General features: G+C 40.4%; 1 protein-coding gene across 1 annotated transcript; it reads left to right on the top strand.

The window, feature by feature from the left end:
* Window positions 1-22,423: 22,423 nt before the first annotated feature.
* Window positions 22,424-23,017, top strand: LOC110894120. The gene has a single exon (XM_022141301.1). It carries the CDS (start codon window positions 22,424-22,426, stop codon window positions 23,015-23,017), a length of 594 nt encoding a protein of 197 aa, XP_021996993.1.
* Window positions 23,018-25,673: the final 2,656 nt, after the last annotated feature.

Below are 25,673 nucleotides of genomic sequence, written 5' to 3' on the forward strand. Positions count from 1 at the left end.
TTAATCAAGTCCTATTGTATGCACGTATAACAAATCAGTTCATGTTCGAAATGATACGCATGTAATCTAATGTCGTATAGTGCTTGACAGCTAATATCATGTATCAATCATGTATCACGTAACAGTTAACCCATTCATGCAATTCACGTAATTCATATGAACATATACAGGATCATGCATCTCACAAAAAAACTCAGACAAGTATGGGGGGGGTCTCCCCTGTTCGGAACTCGGATAGCACATATATTCATCATACAACTTCAGACATATAATCAGCATATAAATTCGAACATGGTTGATCATGTTTTAAACTCGGTCCAATAGACATTCATTATATCCGGCCCAACACATACTCATTAAACTCGGTCCAACATCAAATCATTTAAACTCGGACCAACCTCATAACATTAAACTCGGACCATTCACTATTTAACAAACTCGGACTTAATGTCCCTTAATTAAACTCAGACCAAAGATCCCAAATAAAGTCGGACAAGGTGATCCAATTATGTTCGGTCCAAGGTGATCCAATTATGTTCGGACCATGTGATGTTCATTTAAACTCGGACCATGTGAATTACTTTAAGTTCGGACCACATCAAACTCATTAAAGTCGGACTTGAATGCATTGAACAAACTCGGACCAATCAAATAAACTCGGTCCATAAATAAACTCGGTCCATTCACAATTAACTAAACTCGGACCAATCTAATTCTTTATACTCGGACCATTCTAATTCATTATATTCGGACCACTCTAAGTCTTTATACTCGGACCATTCTAATTCATTATAAACTCAGACGTTTATATATCATTAAACTCAGGCATATGTAAATCATCAAACTCAGACAAACATAGCTCGTGAACTTTCAATTTCTTATTAACAATCATAGCAGTTACGTTTATCATTCAATCAAACCCTAATATCAAACACAGTAACGGCAGAATCATAATCAATCCACTCATGCTCAACAAAAATCAAACTATATCATTATAGGAACCATCTATCAATCATACGACTAATCATTATCATCAATAGTTCAGAATCAAATCAAAATCACAACCTATCACATGAAGAACTAGGGTTTTATAAGCATCAATCAATCAACAACTAGTCAAGAATTGATACAATCAAATAATCAACGCACAATCATTAACAATTACCTTGAATGATTCCAACGAAATAGAGAAATCGAAAGTGATGAATGCCTTGTGCCGATGATGGTGGTGATGATGATTGCTAGAGAGATGAATGTACGTGCTTTGGTTTTTTTGTGCCAAATGATTAGTGAAAGAGTTTAGGGTTATGTATTACTAGAATTCCACTAATTGCCCTCTACATCCTCAAGTATTATATTTTACAATAGCGCACTATCCCAATTAATTACACAGTTTCACCACCAAGTTTACACATTTGACAAGTTTATCTTAATTAACACATAGTCATGCACAATCACACAATACACTTCATTATACCAAAACGTAAACAATTCCATAGTAATCAATTGTGCAATTTAAACAGCTAAACAATACTTGAACGTGCAATAAATGCGGAATAAGAATCTTGGAAATTCGAGTTGTCACATTATCCCCAACTTAAAAGAAATTTCGTCCCGAAATTTGGTACGCACTCACTGAGGAAGCTAGGTAAGCTGTATTGTTTACTGGTTTTCCTGGGGTGTCACATCATCCCCCCGTTGATTTGGAATTTCGTCCCGAAATTCAGTAGTAGTAGCTTCAGCCTCAGTAGTGGTTGCATTGGTTTCGAATAGCTGGGGGTACTTTTCTTTCATCTGGTCTTCGCGTTCCCAGGTATACTCTGGGCCACGCTGGGAGTTCCAATGAACTCGAACAAGAGGGATTCTCTTGTGCTTGAGGACCTTAACATCCCGGTCCGTGATTTCAACTGGTTCCTCGACGAACTGCAACCGCTCGTCGATAGTGAGTTCCTTAAAAGGAACTATAAGGGTCTCATCTGATAGGCATTTCTTCAGATTCGACACGTGAAATACATTGTGAACTGCACCGAGTTCAGCTGGTAGGTTTAATCTGTAGGCTACTTTGCCAATTTTCTCAATGATCTCGAACGGTCCGACATACTGCGGATTTAATTTGCCCCGTTTGCCAAAACGAACCACACCCTTCCAGGGTGAGACTTTTAGTAAAACCCGGTCCCCGACCTGAAATTCCAACGGCCTCTTACGCTTATCCGCGTAGGCTTTCTGACGGTCGCGAGCTGCCGCCATGCGTTGTCGTATCTGTGCAATCTTTTCTGTGGCGTCCACTACAATCTCTGGACCCGTAATCTGACTATCCCCCACCTCTGCCCAACAGAGAGGTGACCGGCATTTACGTCCGTACAATGCCTCGAATGGAGCGGCCTGAATGCTGGTGTGGTAGCTGTTATTGTATGAAAACTCCACTAAAGGGAGGTGCTTTTCCCAGCCGTTGCCGAAATCGATAACACACGCTCGAAGCATGTCTTCCAGAGTTTGAATTGTGCGCTCAGACTGCCCATCCGTCTGAGGGTGATATGCTGTGCTCATGTCTAATCGCGAGCCGAAGGATTTGTGCATCGCTTGCCATAGCTCTGACGTGAATCGTGCATCCCGATCCGAAATGATGGAGGTGGGCACTCCGTGCCTCGAAACAACTTCTTTAAGATAGACGTCTGCGAGAGTGGAGAACTTGTCCGTTTCCTTAATCGGCAGGAAGTGTGCAGACTTGGTGAGTCGATCAACTATGACCCATATTGTATCATTCCCACGCTGAGATCTAGGTAAACCTGTAACAAAATCCATGGAAATTTCTTCCCATTTCCATTGCGGTATCTTAGGCTGCTGAAGTAGACCAGCTGGTTTCTGATATTCAACCTTGACTCTCGCACAGGTTAAGCATTTTCCAACGTACGTAGCGATGTGGGCCTTCATACTAAGCCACCAATAAGTAGTGCTGATGTCGTGGTACATTTTATCCTACCCTGGATGTACCGAATAGCGAGACTTGTGAGCTTCATCCATTACAAGTTCGCGTAGACCGCCATAAAGTGGGACCCAAATACGCCCCGTTACCTAGTAGGCGCCGTCTGCCTTCTGTTCCCTTTGTTGTCGTGAGCCGCGTAAGGCTTCAGCCTTGACGTTTTCGGGTTTTAGTGCTTCTATCTGAGCAGCTCGTATCTGTGCAGGAAGACTGGACTGAATCGTAAGCTGTAGCGCTCGCACGCGCCGAGGTAAAGTGTCCTTTCGACTGAGGGCATCAGCCACAACATTGGCTTTGCCTGGATGGTACTTGATGGCGCATTCGTAGTCGTTAAGTAACTCGACCCATCGTCGTTGACGCATGTTCAAATCCTTCTGCTTAAGGATATGCTCGAGACTCCTGTGATCGGTGTAAATCGTGCACCTGGTACCGTACAGGTAGTGTCGCCATATCTTAAGCGCGAAAACAACAGCTCCCAGCTCTAGATCGTGCGTCGTGTAGTTTCGTTCATGAACCTTGAGTTGCCGAGAAGCGTAGGCTATCACTTTATCCCGCTGCATCAATACGCAACCCAGACCCTGTATTGATGCGTCACAATATACTACGAAGTCATCTGTGCCTTCTGGCAAAGAGAGAATAGGTGCGCTGCAAAGCCTATCCTTTAGATACTGAAAAGCAGTTTCCTGCGTGTTGCCCCAACGGTAGGTGACACCCTTCTGTGTCAGTAGTGTAAGTGGTTGCGCGATCTTCGAGAAATCCTTGATAAACCGTCTGTAGTAACCTGCCAAACCCAAGAATTGGCGTATTTCTGTCGGTGTACGCGGTGCAGGCCAATTTCTGATCGAATCTACCTTGGATGGATCGACGTGAATCCCATCCTGGTTTACCACGTGGCCTAGGAAGTGGACTTCACGAAGCCAGAAGTCGCATTTTGAAAACTTTGCGTACAGTTGCTCTTTTCGAAGAAGTTCCAAGATAAGACGTAAGTGCTGCTCGTGCTCCTCCTGACTCTTGGAGTAGATTAGAATGTCGTCGATGAAAACAATGACGAACTTGTCTAGATAGGGTTTACACACCCTGTTCATAAGATCCATGAAGACTGCAGGCGCGTTCGTAAGCCCGAATGGCATAACAAGAAACTCGTAGTGACCGTAACGAGTTCTGAAAGCGGTTTTGGAGACGTCCTCATCCCGGACTCTCAGCTGATGATACCCTGACCTTAAATCAATCTTGGAATAGTAACACGACCCTTGCAACTGGTCGAATAGGTCATCTATGCGTGGAAGAGGATAACGGTTCTTCACCGTCACCTTGTTGTGTTCACGGTAGTCGATGCACATTCTAAACGTACCGTCTTTCTTCTTCACAAACAACACTGGAGCTCCCCAAGGCGAAGAGCTAGGTCGGATAAATCCCTTATCCAAGATTCCTGGTAGCTGCGTCGATAGTTCTTCCGATTCTGGTGGAGTTAAGCGATACGGTGCTCGAGCTATGGGTGCTGCTCCTGGAGCGAGCTCGATTTGAAATTCGTCCTGATGATGCGGCGGTAGACCAGGTAAATCCTTGCGAGACACCTGAGGAAAGTCGCGTACAACTGAATGGTCTTCCAACTTCTTTTCTTTCGCTGATGAGTCAGTAACGAGAGCCAAAGTTGCGGTGTGGCCCTTCCGCAAACATTTCTGAGCCTTCAAGAAAGAGGTGATGCCAACCACGGCACCACTCTTGTCGCCTTGAGCTTCGAGAGGTTCTTGACCAGAACGAGGAATGCGAACAATCTTTTCTTTGTATAGGATTTCTGCTTGCTGTTGCTGCTGGCGATTCCGATGTGCAAGCCGTGGGCTCCTGAATCCTTAGCTTCTGCTGTGCTCTGGCGATCACTATTCTTGTGCTGCTGTTGTGCTTGAGACCGAACGGTAGCTGAACCCTTGCTGGAATACCCATCCCATTTCCGCTTGTTGTCACTAGGAGTAGCGGGAGTAGCAGAAGTGGTAGCGGTAGTAATAGCGCTGATACAACTAGGCAGCCTGTTCTGTTCCACTGCCTGATCCGTGAGGCGATGAGCAAGACACTGAATGTCTTGGATTTTGTCGAGGTTAGCTGATGTAGCATGGCTCTGAATCTCTGAGGCTAGACCCTTGAGGTACAATTCGATACGCTTGATTGGAGGGTCCACCATGGTTGGACACAAGATGGCCAGTTCGTTCTATCGTTTCGTATGAGCTTCAATTTCTGACCCCGTCATTTTCAAATGGTAAGGCTCCACTTCCAACTTGTGGATGTCATCACGCGTGTAGTATTCCCTTTTAATGTGTTCTTTGAATTCGTTCCAGGGGGTGGCGTTAGCAGCTGCCAACCCTAGTATCTGTACTTGCGCGTTCCACCTGGTTAGCGCGATTCCTACCAAAGTACCAGTGGCGTACTTGACCCTGCGAGCCTCAGGGCGTTCACACATGAAGTTCTTGAATGTGCCACTGAATGTGCTTGGACGACAGTCCATGATGTTCTGGAATGTGCAGAGAGGTTGATGTGCGTTCTGACCCGTTGCGCGAGAAAGATGGGTCAAGATTAAGCGCGAGAGTTGGGTCTCGAGAGTAGGATCTAACGTCCTAGGATAGGTTTGGAATAGCAGGTTATACCTCCTGCTGGTACGGCTGCAAGCGCCGCAGCGACTTGTTCGTTAATGAGAGCCGTAAACTGGGCTTGAGTCATGTCAACACGTCCAGACATGATCGAACAGTAAAGGTAGCATAGGTATGAATGGTTCGCGAGTAATACGATGACAGAAAAGTGTAAGTACATAGGTGTTCTTAAGCAATAACAAGTAGTGAGCAAAGTAACGTAAGCATACTACGAGCAAAGTTCTATGCAATTCTAACAGGTAGGCAATAAACATAAACCTTATTACCTAGGATGTTGAGTCTTGCACGTGGAGCGAAGCGTCGTTGTGGATCGTTGAGAGCACTGTTCTGGTTATAGTCTGGTTTTAATAAAAACGTTTTCCCATATCAAAACCAAGTTCTCTATAACCAATGGCTCTGATACCAATCTGTCACACCCCCAAAATCCACCTGCGGAGTATCACCGCTTGGGAGCGTGACTGACCAGGATCAAGCCACCAATCATATTGAACATGTAATTAATATTAAGTAAAATAAATGTAAACCACCCATCCAATACGATAGGTGTTCAAATCATAACCATAGTTTCAAAGTGTAGCGGAAGCATAGTAAATAATCCAACAATAGATAATAGTTTTAAATGTCATAATAGTTCAACGTAGAAACCACGATCCTTGTCCACAACGACCCGCTTCTCCAGTGCAAGCTCCAAGTACCTAACGATCTGCAAGGCATGTAACAGAATGATCAACAAACTAGTTGAGCGAGTTCACAGTAAGTAAATGCGTAACAGTAAGTAACGGGTGGCTCTACTGGGCCAATAGTAAGTTATACAGGTGGGGGCTTCCCATGTTATGTGACCACTAGACTATTCGTATCAACTACTCGTATCATCCCTGTTCTTCATCCGAGAACAGTAGCGCGTATGGGGTGTACGTAGGTTTTACGTACGTATCCTTCATAACCGAGGATAGGAGACGCGGGGGTGTACGTGGGTTTCACGTACGTATCCTTTGTACCGAGGATAGAAGTAAGTAATGCGTACACGTAGGTTTTACGTGCATGCCTGACATCCGAGGCAGTAATTGGCATATGACCACGTAGGTGTTATCCTAACCTACGGAACCGTCCTGACATCCGAGGACCATGCGTGCCTGACATCCGAGGCAGTAATTGGCATATGACCACGTAGGTGTTATCCTAACCTACGGAACCGTCCTGACATCCGAGGACCATGGTAGGTGATAGTCTAGGAAAAACATATATACGTTCTTAGTCAATGGTAACCTTTATCCCATTCCCACGACCCGGGAATCCCATGCCTTAGTAGGAGTGTGAACTCACCTTGGTTTGCTCGGTATGCTAGGTTATGCACTCACAAGTAATTAATCAAGTCCTATTGTATGCACGTATAACAAATCAGTTCATGTTCGAAATGATACGCATGTAATCTAATGTCGTATAGTGCTTGACAGCTAATATCATGTATCAATCATGTATCACGTAACAGTTAACCCATTCATGCAATTCACGTAATTCATATGAACATATACAGGATCATGCATCTCACAAAAAAACTCAGACAAGTATGGGGGGGGTCTCCCCTGTTCGGAACTCGGATAGCACATATATTCATCATACAACTTCAGACATATAATCAGCATATAAATTCGAACATGGTTGATCATGTTTTAAACTCGGTCCAATAGACATTCATTATATCCGGCCCAACACATACTCATTAAACTCGGTCCAACATCAAATCATTTAAACTCGGACCAACCTCATAACATTAAACTCGGACCATTCACTATTTAACAAACTCGGACTTAATGTCCCTTAATTAAACTCAGACCAAAGATCCCAAATAAAGTCGGACAAGGTGATCCAATTATGTTCGGTCCAAGGTGATCCAATTATGTTCGGACCATGTGATGTTCATTTAAACTCGGACCATGTGAATTACTTTAAGTTCGGACCACATCAAACTCATTAAAGTCGGACTTGAATGCATTGAACAAACTCGGACCAATCAAATAAACTCGGTCCATAAATAAACTCGGTCCATTCACAATTAACTAAACTCGGACCAATCTAATTCTTTATACTCGGACCATTCTAATTCATTATATTCGGACCACTCTAAGTCTTTATACTCGGACCATTCTAATTCATTATAAACTCAGACGTTTATATATCATTAAACTCAGGCATATGTAAATCATCAAACTCAGACAAACATAGCTCGTGAACTTTCAATTTCTTATTAACAATCATAGCAGTTACGTTTATCATTCAATCAAACCCTAATATCAAACACAGTAACGGCAGAATCATAATCAATCCACTCATGCTCAACAAAAATCAAACTATATCATTATAGGAACCATCTATCAATCATACGACTAATCATTATCATCAATAGTTCAGAATCAAATCAAAATCACAACCTATCACATGAAGAACTAGGGTTTTATAAGCATCAATCAATCAACAACTAGTCAAGAATTGATACAATCAAATAATCAACGCACAATCATTAACAATTACCTTGAATGATTCCAACGAAATAGAGAAATCGAAAGTGATGAATGCCTTGTGCCGATGATGGTGGTGATGATGATTGCTAGAGAGATGAATGTACGTGCTTTGGTTTTTTTGTGCCAAATGATTAGTGAAAGAGTTTAGGGTTATGTATTACTAGAATTCCACTAATTGCCCTCTACATCCTCAAGTATTATATTTTACAATAGCGCACTATCCCAATTAATTACACAGTTTCACCACCAAGTTTACACATTTGACAAGTTTATCTTAATTAACACATAGTCATGCACAATCACACAATACACTTCATTATACCAAAACGTAAACAATTCCATAGTAATCAATTGTGCAATTTAAACAGCTAAACAATACTTGAACGTGCAATAAATGCGGAATAAGAATCTTGGAAATTCGAGTTGTCACATTATCAGTTGTCTCTAGAATGAGGTCAGGTCTAGTAAGCTGAGCCTCACCGATCTCATTCCAGCAGACTGGTGAACGACATTTTCGACCATAGAGAGCCTCGAAAGGAGCCATGTTGATGCTGGAGTGATAACTGTTGTTGTAGGAGAATTCAATCAATGGAAGATGTGAATCCCAACTACCACCAAAGTCGATCACACAAGCTCGAAGCATATCCTCCAAAGTCTAGATTGTTCTTTCAGTTTGGCCATCTGTTTGTGGATGATATGCTGTGCTCAGATTGAGTTGGGTCCCCATAGCAGATTGCATGGTTCTCTAAAAATGAGAAGAGAAGCGAGCATCTCTGTCAGAAATAATGTTCAAGGGAACACCATGTCGAGATACAATTTCATCCACATAGATTTTAGCCAGCCTTTCAGCAGAAAAATCCTCACGGATTGGCAAGAAATGCGCTGACTTAGTAAGACGATCAACAACTACCCAGATGGAATCATGACCTTTCTTAGTGCGCGGAAGTTTAGTAATGAGATCCATAGCAATGTTTTCCCATTTCCAAACTGGAACCTCTGGTTGCTCCAAAAGACCAGAAGGATATTGGTGTTCAGCCTTAACCTTGAGACAAGTAAGGCATTTTGAAACGTACAAAGCAATGTCTTTCTTCATACCAGGCCACCAATACTGAATACGAAGATCCTTATGCATCTTGTCTGAGCTAGGATGAATATAATAACGAGTCTTATGGGCCTCATCCATAAGCAAGGTGCGAAGATCATCTAGGCTTGGGACCCACAAACGGTCCATGAAATAATATGATCCATCATCTTTCAGCGCAAGATCAGGCTTAATGTGATAGGGTAATTCCTTACCCATCAAGTCTTGTGAAACATAAGCCTGTTGAGCTTGAGTAATGCGTGCTTGGATATCAGATCGAGCTTGAATAGCAGATTGAACACGAACACAATGAAGCTTAGTACGTTCCTTACGACTTAATGCGTCAGCCACAACATTCGCTTTACCAGGGTGGTAGCGAATTTCGCAATCATAGTCGTTTAGGAGTTCGACCCAACGTCTTTGCCTCATGTTGAGTTCTTCTTGATTGAAGATATGCTGAAGACTCTTGTGGTCAGTGAAAACCACATATTTTGTGCCATACAAATAGTGTCTCCAGATTTTGAGAGCGAAGACAACTGCATCCAACTCAAGATCATGAGTGGTGTAGTTTCTCTCATGCACCTTCAACTGTCTTGATGCGTAGGCTATGAATTTGTTCCTTTGCATCAGAACACAGCCAAGACCCAATTTCGATGCATCACAATAAACGACAAAATCATCATTGCCCTCAGGCAAAGTCAGAATAGGTGCATCACAAAGCTTCTGCTTCAAAGTCTGAAATGCTTCTTCTTGTTTAGAACCCCAGTCAAAGGGTTTGTTCTTCTGAGTTAGAGCAGTCAGAGGAACTGCAATCTTCGAGAAGTTCTCAATGAAGCGGCGGTAATAACCCGCTAGACCAAGAAAGGAACGAACCTCAGTAGGAGTAGTAGGCGTATCCCAATCCTTAATCGCACTGATCTTGGAGGGATCTACATGAATACCTTGTTCGTTGACAATATGTCCAAAAAATTGAACTTCCTTAAGCCAAAATTCACACTTGGAGATTTTGGCAAAAAGTTGCTCTTTCTTTAGGAGTTCTAGAGTAAGACGAAGATGTTGCTCATGATCAGCTTGCGTCTTAGAGTAAATCAAGATGTCATCAATAAAGATGATGATGAACTTATCCAAATAAGGCTTGCAACCCTATTCATTAAGTCCATGAAAACAGCAGGAGCATTGGTCAAACCGAATGGCATGACTACTCATAATGCCCATATCGAGTGCGGAATGCTGTCATGGGAATATCCTCTTCATGCACACGAAGTTGATGATACCCAGAACGAAGGTCGATCTTCGAAAAGCAAGTAGCACCCTGTAACTGGTCAAAGAGATCATCAATGCGTGGTAGGGGATATCGATTCTTGATGGTAAGCTTGTTCAGCTCACGATAATCGATACACATTCTGAAGGATCCATCCTTCTTCTTGACAAAAAGAACGGGAGCACCCCAAGGTGAAAAGCTAGGACGGATAAAACCTTTGTCAGAAAGCTCTTGAAGCTGTTTAGACAACTCTTGCATCTCAGACGGTGCAAGACGATATGGAGCTCTGGCAATAGGATTTGCACCAGGTACGAGATCAATACGGAACTTGACTTGGCGTGCTGGAGGTAGACCAGGTAACTCTTCAGGAAACAGCTCCGGATAATCCCGAACAACAGGGATATCTTGAATAGACTTACCTTGGCCCTTATCTGCTGTAACATGTGCCAAGAAGGCCACATAGTTCTTTCGAGCTTGAAAACAAGACATAAGCTTGAGGCTACTGGCAGGTTTCTCACCACGAACCTGTAGTATCTCACCTGACGAAAGCGGCACATGAACAATCTTCTCAAAACAAACTACCTCTGCGCGATGCTTGGCTAACCAATCCATACCCACAATAATGTCGAAGCTTCCAAGTTGCATAGGCGTGAGGTCAATAGGAAAGAGATGGTTGTTAAGGTTCAATTGGCAGTTGCGAAGAACAGAATCAAGAACAATGGGTTCACCACTCGCAACTTCGACTGTCAAAGGCTTACCTAGTTTCGTTCTAGACACGTGAAGCAAAGGCTCAAAAGATAACGACACAAAACTCTTATCGGCCCCTGAATCAAAAAGAACAGAAGCAGGTTGATTATTAACAAAGAACGTATCGTTCACCACTTCATTGTCTGCCTGAGCCTCAGCAGCATTCATATTAAAAACTCGACCTCGAGCTGGAGTCTGGTTCTGATTTGCATTAATCAGTCTTGGACACTGATTTCGATAGTGGGTCAGATCCCCACAGTTATACCAAGAACCTGGTGGGTAGTGAGGTCGTGCAGCTTGACCTTGTTGCTGAGCAAGAGGCTGAGCAACTTGTTGAGCCGGGTTCTGAGCTGCCCGATTCTGGTTGACAGGAATGCGGCATGTAGCAGCAAGATGACCAGATCTCCCACAGTTGGTGCATTGACGGCACTGGTGATGTGGTTGATGATGACCGTTACACTTATTGCACAAAGGTGCATTGCCAAAGTATAGTTTCTTGGCAAGCAGTTGCGCAGGCTGATTTGTCTGTGCAGTAACGGCAAAATTTTGGGAAGCCTTCCGCTTCCTAGACCCCTTTGAGGAACCCGCATCCTTACCTTGCTTGTTTTTAACTTTCTTGCTATCCTTCTTGTCAGACTCCTGCTTCTTACCCTTCTTGTCACCCTTCCTGTGCAACTTACCCTTTCGAATCTGCGATTCAGTCAACATCGCAGATAACTCGATTGCCTGACGGACAGTGGTAGGATTACTACCAGTAACGATGTCTTGCACGGAGTCAGGTAGACCATCGATGTACCTCTCAATAGCCTTGTCAAGTGGGGTAACCATAGTTGGGCAAAGTAAGCTTAACTCTTCGTACCTATCAGTATACGCCCGGTGCTCGCCACTTTCCTGCTTCAGATCATCAAATTCCCTCTCCAATTTTCACAGCTCATGACGAGGACAAAACTCCCTCATCATAAGAGTTCTTAGTTCAGCCCATGTTTGTGCAAGAGCAACTTCTGCACCACGGTCTCTCATAACCCCGTTCCACCATGTCAAAGCCCTCTTCTGAAATACGCTAGAAGCGAACTCGACCTTCCGGTTCTCAGGACTCAGAACATGACGAAATGTACTCTCAATGCTCTCAAACTATTGAAGGAGCCCAGTTGCCCCTTCGGTACCACTGAACTTGAGTGGTTTAGCCGAATTGAAACTCTTGAAGTTACAAGGAGCATTCTGATTGTTGTTGGCTTGGTTCGCCTGAGCGATAATGTTTGGGAGTGCGACAGCCATGTGCTGTGCCAGAATATCTGCCATTTCGGCATTGGTTAACGGGTTTTCGCGACGAGGAGGCATGCTAAAAAGAGGAAACATGAGAGGAAACGAGTGAGATGATTAGATGAAAAGAACGAGACGAAACAAAATCAACAAAAGCAAGGATGGTGGTCATTCGTCCGTATCACAAAGCAAACAAATGACACACGGTGACTAATCAAAGTAAATGGCTCCAAAAATAATGCTTAGCGAAGAGATGCTCGCCTATAAGTGAACACTCACCCCAGGAGTTCCCAGGTAAGAGTGACTGGTCCGATTATGTGGATTTGTATGAACACTCTAGCCTTAGACAGAAAACCCAGGGTACAGGCATTCACCCTTCCAGTTTGCACGTGTTCACACTATTTAGAACCCAAAACTTTGACGAGATTTTGAAAACTTGGAAGGCACAAGGCCAAAAAGAATCATTCAAAAACAAATGATAAAATTTCAAAATCAATTTGAAAAAGGGTTCAAAACCATATAATAAATCATTTAAAAACAGAAGATTGTTTTTCAAAAAAAATCGTTTCAGAAAATTGGGTTCTTGTTTTGGTGATCACCTAAGGATAGGTGAAGTGCATGTTTTAAGATCTAAACACAAGACAACTTTTGTTGGGGGTCCTAGAAAGGTTATAGTCTAGGTCAAAGCATTACTAATAACCTAATTCCCTATAACCATTGGCTCTGATACCAACTCTTTTGTCACACCCCGACCACGTAAAACATTAAATCATGGCGGAAACGTCGGGGAGTGTTGTAACAGAATTATTGTTCCACAACCATGGTAATTAAAATAATATTTTATTCATAACCCAAGGGAGGAATATATTGTTTCAAAACAAGAACCAACTAGTCACATTGTCTTAAAATAAAAGAAACAAAAAGTACGTCACGATATTAAACTAAGTCTATCTTCATTTTAAGTCTCTAAGGCACAGGTCCTCCCTAGTATGTCATGATCATCCTAAGCAACAGCACCTGAAAACACATGTGAAACTGAATGGCATAAATAACGCTACGATATGTAATATCATACAAGCACTTATATATAGGAAGTACCAGCGGCGTATCCACCATGCTTGTATTATATTACACGCGTCTCGTTATTCAAGTCACCCAAACAAACCACTAATGTATAATGTTCATTTTGAAACCAATAGTCAAAAGTCATAGTATAACCCAAGTTTAGTGTAAGTCATGTAATGTATAAACAAAAGTTGTGTATGGTAAGTAAAAAAATGAGACTACTTAAACCACAAGTAAAAATGAACAAAACAAGTATTTGAAATAAATCAAAAATTATGTTTTGTAAAATGAATGCATGTTTTATTGATACAAACACTTATGTAGTAAGTTAACGCATACATCCAAGCCTTGAGACAGTAGGATAACCTTAGAGCAAAGGTTATCAAAGTAAAATGTGTTCGGATTCAGCCATTCCTTACACCCAAACAAACCTAGGATGTCAGGAACGGGATTTGTCAAGTCCTATGGTACCACTACTTACTACCGAGCGGCATGATCGGTGTTAATGAATGTAATAAAGAACCATTAATCAAACCAAGTGTTATACCAAATGTAAACAAGTTATGTGAAAACAATGTACTAAGTATGCTAAGTAAACATACAAAGTAGAAAAGTCATGTAAATCAATGTGCTAGCATGTTAAATGAACATACATAGCAAAAGAACTGTAATGTAAAATAATGTGCTAGCATGTCAAGTAAACACACATAGCAAAACATAATGAAATCATGTACTATAAGTGTACTAATGAACATAGCAAGCATAAGTTGTGAAAACATGGAAAGCATAAAAATAACAAGTAGGCACATGTGTTTCTCCCCAAAATGTTTGAAAAACAATAAAAGAGGGGACTATGTACTCACTTGAGATTGCTCAATAGACTTTAGATATCCACCAAGCAAAGCTAGAAGATCACAGATTCAAACGGCACCTAATATAGGTAACTACATTAATAAACGGACCTATTGGAGGATCGGGTAGTACGAGGGTTTGTAAACCAATTAAGTGTGGGAACTTATGTAATATGGTTTAACAAAGCCTACATACTAAAATGAAACTTATCCTAAGTGTTTTTGACCCATTACGACCAGTTTAGGTAGCTTATGCTACTTTAACGCGTCGTTCGCGTAAAACGCGTTTGGAATGCCTAACTAGCCCTATGACAAGTAAGATATGCCTCAACATGTTTAATATTGTTGTTAAATCAGTTTAGATACCAAAAATTATGTTACATAGACTTAAAATGAATTTTGGGGCAAAAAGGGTATTTTGGTAATTTACCTAAGCCATAAGATCTACTTATCATACAACTACTTAAACGACGTGACCATAAGGTATAACCTCGGAAGGTTATTCCCTATACAACTTTGGTCACCTAAAGTATTTGGTTGGATCCTAAAGACCAACCAAATGGGTCGGGTTCGAAAGCATAAGCGATTGTTTAGATCGCTTACCTTACGACCCTAGACAAGCACAAATCTAAAAGCGACGAGCTAAACATGCTAGAACATGTTTAGTAAGGTTAGAAAACAGGTTTGGGATTAAAACAAACGGTTTTAATACCCTAGACTAGTTTGGTTACAAAATACGCGAGAAAACACATTTTGGCCGAAACTACGACTCGTCATTGAGCCTAGATAACGTGGTAATCAGTAGGTATAGTCACTAGGGACTATAACGATCGTGATTATGCTCACGTTATGAAGTTCAAACGAACTTCGTGTTGACCATAAACTGGTCAATGCAAAAAGTCAAACACATTTTGACTTTAATGCTAAAACGAATGAAAAACGCGAAAGAATACTTACAGAAGGTCCCCGCAAGATTTGACCCGATTTGCTCTTAGGTAGGAAGCATATACTTCCACTTAGAAAGCTTTGAATCCGATCAAATGTGAGGGATGAATGAAATGGGGTTGGGTTTATATAGGCATGGCACAACCGTTAGGATCGTTTGTCGAGAAACGTGCTTCGATCTAGGTCGTCCATGTGTACCCCTAGTTTTGCAAAACCACTAGAGCCCATAGATTCAGTCCCTTGATATGAAAATACCATTTGCAAGTGGTTTTGGAGTGATTAGCAGCTGTAAACAACTGTTTTCAGCAATATTGCACATCTGGGGAGGCCTCGCGGCCCGCGTAAGGGAACAGGTAAGGCTTACGCACCCCGCCTGGGTGTCCCAGTTCAGCAACAAGTTTGCAGAATGTCAGTTTCAGTCCCTGTTGTGTTTTAAAGCTCATTTCGACATGTTTAAGGCCCGTTAAGCCAACTTTAAGGCCCTAAAATGATGCCTACACATTGTGGACATGAAACATGCTCAAAAATATGCCGGATGTCGGTTCGTTTGGTCGTACGATCGCGATGTTCGCTTAATTACGACGGAATGCGCATAAGCGCGAAAGGCGATCCAAATTGCGCGACGAATGGATTTTTCTCATGCTAAACACTAAAATAAAATATTTTAGTTCTTACATAAATTTTTGGATGTCCGGAAGTATTCAGAACGTAAGTTATGCGCGAAAATGCAAACTTATGTACTTTTTGACGCTTTTAGTCCCTGAATGAGCATAAAGTTTATTTTAGCACACCGAACTCCTCAAAGCCTATTTCTAAGCTATGTAATGGATATTTAGGGTGTGTTTAACTTTTGATCATGTTCCGGAATGTTTGTTACAGTTCAAATTGGCATACTTTCGCAGTTTGTCAATTTTAGTCCCTGTAAGCGAACTAACTTGATTTTGCCATACCAAAGCCTTCAAAACTTATTTCTAAGTTATGTAAAGGTTATTTAAGGTATGTTAAGCATAAATTGATGTTCCGGAGTATTTTTCGTGTTAAACTGATTGCGTTTACGCACCAGTTTGCGTATAATTCTCCCGAAAGCGAATAACTTTATATCATCAAACATAAACAAACAAGCATTGGGATCAAATAACTTTATTTCATTGATAACTGAATTGTTTACAATGATTACAAGCACAGATGTCACAATTGTGTCTTACCGCCGAAGCCCGGTAACAAATTTGCTAGGTTTGAGTTTTCCAGCACCTTCTCACACATACCGGTGGCTTTGCAACCCATTGGTGATCTCTTTTTCCTTATTGCTACATACCAGGGACTTTTATTCATATATGAAAGGTTTATACATACTCACTTTTACATGAACTCGCTCAACTTTTGTTGATTTTTCAAACTACATGTATTTCAGGAAATTAGTGGATCTGGCGAAGTGTGCAATCGTGTCAAGCTGCGTAGGGAATAATGATGTCATCCAGGTTTAGGAGGTGTGACCCTTGCCTGAACAGGTTACAAGTCTTAAACCATGCTTTTATTAAAACCTTTTGTTGTGTCATGTGAACACGTTTTAAATTCATGTCATGTTTGTAACTTGTTTTTATGTGTCGACATTTTAAACAATGATGTTGTGGTAACTTTAAACTTGATGAATGGATGACTATCATGTGTGTTATTTACATATAGCATTGTTATGATTGTTGCTATGGTATTAAGAAGTCACACCAAATAAACCCACACATCCGCAAAAGCCAGGGTGTGACTGCTTGGTATCAGAGCCTCGATCATAGCGAACTAGGATTCTTTCTCGAGTCTAGACTATGATCACTAGGGCTCTCACAAAAAGATTTTTAAATTGCATACGCTAAACGTCCAGATCTAGGGTACAAAACATTTTTACAAATAAAAGGCACAAATACATTTTTTTTCAAAAATTTATGGTTCAGTCTTAGAGACTGAGGGAGTTCAGCCTTAGAGGCTGGGGAGGTTCAGCCTTAAAGGCTGGGGAGGTTCAGTCTTAGAGGCTGGGGAGGTTCAGTCTTAGAGACTGAAGGGTTCAATCTTAGAGATTGGGGAGGTTTAGTCTTAGAGACTGGGAGTTGGTCTTAGAGACCAAGGAGTTAGTCTGGGAGGCTAGGGTTTTCAGTCTGAGAGGCTGGGAGGGTAGTCTAGGGAGACTAGGAGAATTACTTGTTTGCTTTATTGTGACTTACATGTTTATTTGATTTCATGTTGATATATGTGCATATGTGTGGTTGTGTTACAGACACCATGGTTTCTTCTTCCGACACATGAGTATCAGACACAGTGGACCCCATGGCGGTTGTGTCAGACGATGAGATGCCATCCGAGGGAGATGTTTACACGTCAGATACCACGAGCACGGATGACGATGATTTTCAGCCGTTCGCTCTGCCAGACATCGGAGTTGAGATTCAGCCTGCTGATGGCATTCCTGCTGGGGATCTACCTCTTTCGGTGATCCCTGCTCCCGTTCTACTTGTTGCTTTCCCCGTGGCGGATGTGCCACTAGATGTCATGTCTGATGACAACATTGATCTGTTCAAGGAGGGTCCCCCTGAGGACGACTATGAGGGAGGGGCCCCGATTGATGTTGATTCTATCCTTCCTATTGCTGAGGCCCCTGTAGAGGAGGCTCCTCTTGGTTCGCCTGTTCCAGACTCATTGGAGTCTGTGGCATCTGCGTCTTTGCACGACCAGGGCGTGCAGCACCACTCTCCAGACGCTGACCCCGACGTAGCGATGTCAGCTGCACCTGGTCCGTTACACGAGTTTGAGTTTGACTATGAGGTCGATGAGGATTTTGATCCAGTTTTTCCTCTTGATTTCGATCCTGATCATGAGATCGAGTTTATTCATATGGACCAGCCCTTAGAGGCGCCAGTGGCTCCTATTGATCCGTTATTTAACATCCCTGCCGACTTTGATATGGACCTTGTTGACCCTGAGCCTGTCATGGTCCCAGAGCCTGTTGTTGCTCCTGATCCTGCACCGGAGCATGACCCTGTTCCTGATGATGCACCAGCCCTTGTACCACCCATTGCTGATCTTCCCATTGCTGCACCACCATTGGTGGATGATCCTATTGTTGATGCACCTTTACCCAATCCTGTGCCGGTATTGGTTGACCGTGCACCTTTCGCCGCTCACATAGATCCTCGTTATGCCGACACCCGTAACGGGTGGAACGAGGATGATGACGACTACCCACCGTTTATGCTACCCGTCACTCCTCCCGTAGCACCTGTTTCCGCACCTTATGAGATTTCATTGTTCCACCCACACACAACTGATATCCATCGCACTGATCTTCCCATCACATTCCTCCAGGACATACCGCCACTTCGTCCTGGGGAGGGTTCATCGAGGCAGCCGCCTGTTTTTGCTCCATCTGTACCGTCATCAGTACCTTTCATGTCCCTGTTCCCCCATACTGCACCATCACCCACACCATCGGGCGAGCCATTTTTGTGGACTACGCCCCATGTTATGCCATTATCTGACCCATACCACCCATTTCATGTGGAGTACTCTACAGAGGATATACTTGCGTCGATGCAGCTACAACACGATGCACTGAGCCGTCGTAGTCAGGAGTTGGGGAGAGCTCCACGTCCGCCTTGTCACTGTCAGGCCCCCTTTGCAGCACCGCACACTCCCCGTCCGCTTTCCCTGACTCGGATGTTCGTTTCCTCACGTCCGAGCAGCAGATTGCCTATCTGATACGCGTCTGTCGTGCACTTAAGGAGGTCTGGATGCACATGCGTTGCTTGCTTTTCTCTCATTTTCCTCCTCCTCCTCCTCCTCCGCCATCAGCATAGATATTTTTGGTTTGATGCAGGTAGATCATTTTGGTGAGAAAGTCGCGATTGAGCCAGCATACGAAGACTTTTGAGAGACCACAATTTTTGTATATGATATGTGTAGTTTGGCTTGTATTTTGAGGGTGATGTGACCCTGTGATATCATTGGATGTATGATGTAATATTAAACATGTAAAACAATATTGTGGTCGTGATTAATGAAAAGCTCAATGGCAACGTTCTCACTACATGCTTTGTTAAATTATATGTTTTGATTTTATAACATGAGATGTTATGTGCTTGATGGATGTTACTATATATGCATATTTATTATACTTACTATGACCTGACCAACATGATAATCTTTTAGAAAATGCCTCCAAGACGCGACCCGCGCATGCCCATTACTGAGGCGGAACTCCAAGGGATAATTGCCGCGGCTATAGCCCAATATGCGGCCTCCCATCCAGAAACAAGCGGAAATATCTCGAACAACAACGGCAATAACAATCCACCTAATGGGTGCACCTACAAGAAATTCCTCGACTGTAAGCCCATGAATTTCGACGGCACTGGAGGTGCTGTTGCGTTTGTCAGATGGGCTGAAAAGACAGACTCTGTCCTAAGGATGAGCAAGTGTGCTCCTGAGCAACATGTGACCTACATCTCAGGGCTGTTTCTGGATGGTGCCCTATCGTGGTGGAATCTGCAAGTGCAAACATTAAATCCTTGTTGTGTATTTAATTATGAGCTCATGCTGTACGAAAACATCTATTTCTGTTCAAAACCTTAAATCCTCGTTGTGTATTTAATTATAGCTTTTATAAATTTATTTTGAATTTCATTGAATATTAAAAAAATATACACGATGATGCGTAATCAAGCCACCGTGCGTATGCGGAGCCACAAGTCTCGAGGCGCCTCCAAGCCAAGACCAAGCGCCGGAAGCCGGACGCATCATCTACCTTTTTGGCTTTGATGCGCCGGCCGCCACTTCTTCCTACGAAATGGACACGTGTTACTTCCACACCCACAAACGCATCGCAAGGCGGATGCTCCTCTCCACCGACGCATGAGGTTGACATTTTTGAAAACAATTCTGGTCATACGGATATTCGTTACTAGATCTTTAGAGGTTTTCAAAAGAAATGATTTTAGACAACATAGCTGGCACAATTGGATAGATTATAAAAACGAATTTACCTCACATTTAGAAACGTGCTGTTGAAGGTATTCCATAAGAATTATCGGTTTTGGAAATCAGGACGAACCTATGGTGGTTAACATCTATATTGTCCTAACTATACTTCCATCCTGCAACCTATGTTCGTAGCTTTCATGCTACTAAAATCTTATTATGTCCATTAATGTCTTCCTAAACGCTTTAAGGGTGTGTATGGTCCCAAATTAGTAGCTTCATTCTATCCATATTCCAATTGATATATGAATATTTGCCTTTTTAGTGTTCCACCGCTAAACATTCGAACGTCTTATTATGTCCGTTAATGTCTTCCTAAGCGCTTTAACGGTGTGTATCGTCCCAATTTAGTAGTTTCATTCTATCCATATTAATTCTAATTGATATATGAATATATGCCTTTTTGGTGTTCGAACGTCTTATTACTGACCTCCAAACAATCTGTATTTTATTGAAAACTATCACCCATCATTTGATTCGCACTATGCAAATTTTCCTTACTTAATCAGGATACCACGTGTTGGTAAGAAACTGAAAGTACTTAGTAGAACATATACCAAAGTAGATTACCAAATAACAAGATGTGTATTCACTAAAAGTTTTAGAGAACTCATCGTATGCATAATAATTACATTACACCTTAAGGCTTATTATTAGAAATGGCGTTACTTTAAGTTAATACGTCACTAAATGTCTTGAGCATGGAACACTTAGTTTCGGCCTCACTGGTACAATTTGATGACCGAAGTAAAAATGTCCTCATTTTGTTTAATTGACTCCTTCACTTTTTTGCGCATTCACGATGCCTCTCACCAAAGTTTTATTTCACTCCTACGTGTACTTAGCTTCTATATGATTCAGTAAATATGTAACTTCTATTAAGATAAATCACATAAAAGAAAGTTAAAGAAATAAAAACTAATTCACATACAATACCATCTAATTTCTAATTTCCACATGTGAAGCCACTAAAGTAAACTATAAGAATTTATATGTGACCTTAACGTCTTACATAACCGAAGAATCGAAGTATTGTAAGATACATAACCTGATTATATACAATCAACCTAGTTCTATTATGAGAAACTAAAACCATGTATATAGATAGTGTTACAAAGTTGGCTTTATTGAAAGATACCGAACCTGATCTCTTACTAAACGACCTTGGTTATTATCATTGGCGCAGGTTAGAAGGGGCCGGGGGGGGGGGGGGGGGGGGGGGGCGCCCGACATGGGCGGACCTACATAGTGGTCAGGGTGGGCGGCCGCACCCCTTGAAAAAAAAAATTAGTGTATATTTTAGGCAAAAAACCCGACCGCACCCCTTGAAAATATGGTTGAACACCTCATCCGCACCCCCAGCAAATAATTTCTGGGTCCGCCACTGGCGCCCGACCTTTTCCCTTAGTAGTGTAATATATGTGGTTTTCATATAGAAATTTTTGGGTATATACGTTTTCGACACCTGGTTCTATAGAAAGTTTTGGGTATATATGTTTTCGACCCCCGTCGGAAATTTCAAGCTTCACCACTGGTTATGATAGTTAACTTAATAGAACTCGACTCCATTTCTACAAACCGAAATCTATTACTATCTCAAGCATACGGCTTACATATAATCTTTTTTTTTCTAGATACAATCTCTTTAACCATGTAAAACATTGTTTTCTCATCTTAATATAACACAATTATTTTCTAAAGTAACGGCCCAACCAAGGGTCAAGAGGGTTCACTAACCCCGTCATAAAATATTTTCTAACTTCTTGTATGTAAAATCTGATTTTCTTAAGAAAACACAACTTGATCCCTATTTCTATTGGATAAGAGAAGATAACCACACAATTAATACTAAAAAGTTAAGATTCCGCCACAAAGTGAAATTAGTATTAACATACATTCTCACATATGTTTTACCAGAAAAAAAATAAAGAAATGATAACCAAACAACTAATAGTAATAAACATCCTTATATTGCAAATGATATTACGATAATCTGATACACCGCCTATAAGATGTCATCTCTACTCTCACATGATTTCTTAATTCTGCATAAAAAATGGTACAATACAGTTTCCAGTCCGTAATTCGGGAGGCCAATGAGGCAATTGTTCCGGAGGAGACTTTCCAACCCAACTCCGGCCCCCAGTTTTACTTGAAGTTGGTGGTGATGTTTCACTACCATCAGTCGTATTTGCATCCTAGAAGACATGTGTTGGAGTTGTTTGCTCCATGTTACTACGAGGGGGGCACACAACGGAACGCAACGGCATGGGTTCCAGCTTGGGTATTCATGGGAGAGGCAGGTATGCCTCAAGATTCTGTGACTCAGACGTTTTTGCGTCTGATACAGTGCGGATCTGAGATGTTGAGGACGTTTGAGGCGCAGGAAGAAGAACGAATGGTGCTCCCAGTTGAGGGATTTGTGGTTTTGACTGGCAGAGTGATACCGGGTATGAGACCGACTCCAACGATGAGGATGGAAGAGGTGCAGGAGGAAGGGAATGTATGCAGCGTCTGCTTGGAAGACATGGTGGAGGGATCCATGGTGGGTAGGGTTTCCTGCAGCTGGCATGTTTTTCATGAAAAATGTATTAACGAATGGTTAAAAGACAATCGGTCTTGTCCCAATTGCAGACTTCTTTTGGGTTGATTAGCTTAGGATTTTATGCTTATGTTCATGAGAAATTCTAGGGTTTGCTGTCATAATCTATTTGGGGATCTGCAATTTTCCATTAATAAAATATATTATGCTAGAGTTATACAATTAAACTTGGAGAAATTTATATAAATTTTATTTCACTGTTAAAATATTTCTTTTATTATCACTTATTTTATTGGTTAGCAATTACCTAAACAAATTTTAATTTATAGCTTTACTTTTTATTAAACATGTTCTAATACTAAAATATTTAAAAAAATGTAACAAAATAAAATATATCTAAGTAAAGGTAGTAAAGTTTGATATAAAAGTGTAAGAAAATAACATATATCTAAGTAAAAGTTGATATTTACAAATTGTTGCATATATATATATATATACATATATATATGTATACATATATATATATATACATATATATATGTATACATATATATATATACATATATATATGTATACATATATATATATATATACATATATATATGTATACATATATATGTATATATATATATAATGTAAGTATCTATGAAAAACCCACTTTAATTTAGAAAACCCGGGAAACTCAAAGCTCCCGATATTTTTTTTTTCTTGAAAAAATTTACACATGTTATATACATGTTTTTAAGGGTTTTGGGCAAAAAAAAATCAAAAAAACACCGAGTACATATTTTTTAAAAAAATAAACAAGTTTTGGTGTAACACATGTTACAAATATGTCAGATGAATGTAACATGTGTTACACCAAAACTTGTTTATTTTTTTAAAAAATATCTACTTGGTGCTTTTTTGATTTTCTTTTGCCCAAAACCCTTAAAAACATGTATATAACATGTGTAAATTTTTTCAAGAAAAAAAACATCGGGAGCTTTGAGTTTCCCGGGTTTTCTAAATTAAAGTGGGTTTTCTATACATCCTTCCCCTATATATGTGTATATATATATATATATATATATATATATATATATATATATATATATATGTTCAAGAGTGAACAACTTCTTGAGAGTTAACTGAGTAAACTAATCTTAACCTTTGATCATTTTTTTTTAAATTAAAAGAGTAAGATTGACATTAGTCAAGTATGTTTAATTGCAATCCCTTAATTTTCTTCTCTCTTTACTCTGCCCCCCCCCCCCCTCTATCTCTCTCTCTCTCTCATTTTTAGTTATTTCTCCATAACTTTTTATCCATAGATTTTGGTTTAATTATATTTTTTCTTTTATTATCCGTATATATAGATATCATAATATATTGTTTTTAAGTTTTTATAATTTTCAATAGATACTGAAAAATTTCTCTGAGATTGAAATTGTAATTATTTTTGGGCATTAACCTTTTTTTTTTGAATATGTGATGAAGTTATTTATTTTTGCATACATGTGATATGTTTCGTTTTCATTAATTTCATATTTTTTATACGAATCTATTCGCGTGCATGCATAATATACTATATGTTGTTAATATACACATAGGTAATAACTTCTAAATATAATACACAGATGTATAAAAGACTGTACACATGTGTATAAACTAACAGCTGCGTATCTTGTATAAACTGATAGTTAGCGAGACTGTACACATGTGTATAAACTAACATATGTGTATCTTGTATAAACTGATACTAGCGAGACTGTACACATGTGTATACACTAACAGTTGTGTATCTTGTATGTACGGAAACTAGCGAGATTTTAGGGATTTTGATTTTATTGTTTAATAAATGCAATTTACAAAAGACACAAATACCCTTTTATCAATTATTTTAAAGGGAAGTTACGAAATTATAATTACAATCTTGCCATTATATAAAAATCTGTAGATGGTGTAATCCAATGGCCCAGATTCGTTCACATAGTTCACTCTCCACCTAGTGTTCACTCTAGAACCCTACCATATATATATATATATATATATATATATGTAGTTGAGTGTTCAAATGAGAAGAAATGTTTTGTAAGAAGAATAAAAGAATAAGTTTCAACCAATTAGAATGATTCATTTTACTTCATTTAGTATTTGCATTTAATTTTAATGTAAAGGTATATTTGTAAACTTACATATAACATTAATTTCTAGTCTTCCTCTTTAATACCAAACTAAATTAAACTTGTAACTTATTTTCAAAATATATATTTTTCTGAAAAAATAAAAAAAAATAATTTAGAGTGTAGGACAAATTACTAGGTGTGTAAGATAAATTATGAGTTGTCTAGGATAAATTTAAATGTGCGTATGATAAATTTCGATATGTGTAGGATAATTTTTTATGTCGTGTAGGGTAACTTTTTATGTGTGTAAGCAAAAAAAAAAATAGTGTAGAGAATAATAGTCTTTATGAGTAATAGGAAGTCGGAAATGGGAGTTGTCAATTCCTATGGTACCATTACATACTACCGAGCGGCGTGATCAATGTTAATGAATGTATTATTGTCCTGATTAAACACACCAAATGTCATAACCAATGTAGCATGTGAAAACCATGTACTAGGTATGCTAAGTAAGCATGCCTAGTAGAAATGTTCGTGTAAAACAATGTGCTAGCATGCTCAGTAAACATACATAGCAGAAATGTCATGTAAAACAATGTGTACATATGCTAAGTAAACATATGCAACAAATGTGTAATAAATCAATGTGCTAGCAT

The sequence above is a fragment of the Helianthus annuus genome, chromosome 2, assembly GCF_002127325.2.
Source record: "Helianthus annuus cultivar XRQ/B chromosome 2, HanXRQr2.0-SUNRISE, whole genome shotgun sequence".
Taxonomy (NCBI): domain Eukaryota; kingdom Viridiplantae; phylum Streptophyta; class Magnoliopsida; order Asterales; family Asteraceae; genus Helianthus; species Helianthus annuus.

Coding starts and splice junctions, on each gene's coding strand:
- LOC110894120 (XM_022141301.1), top strand. CDS start 22,424: ATGGTACAATACAGTTTCCAGTCCGTAATTCGGGAGGCCAATGAGGCA.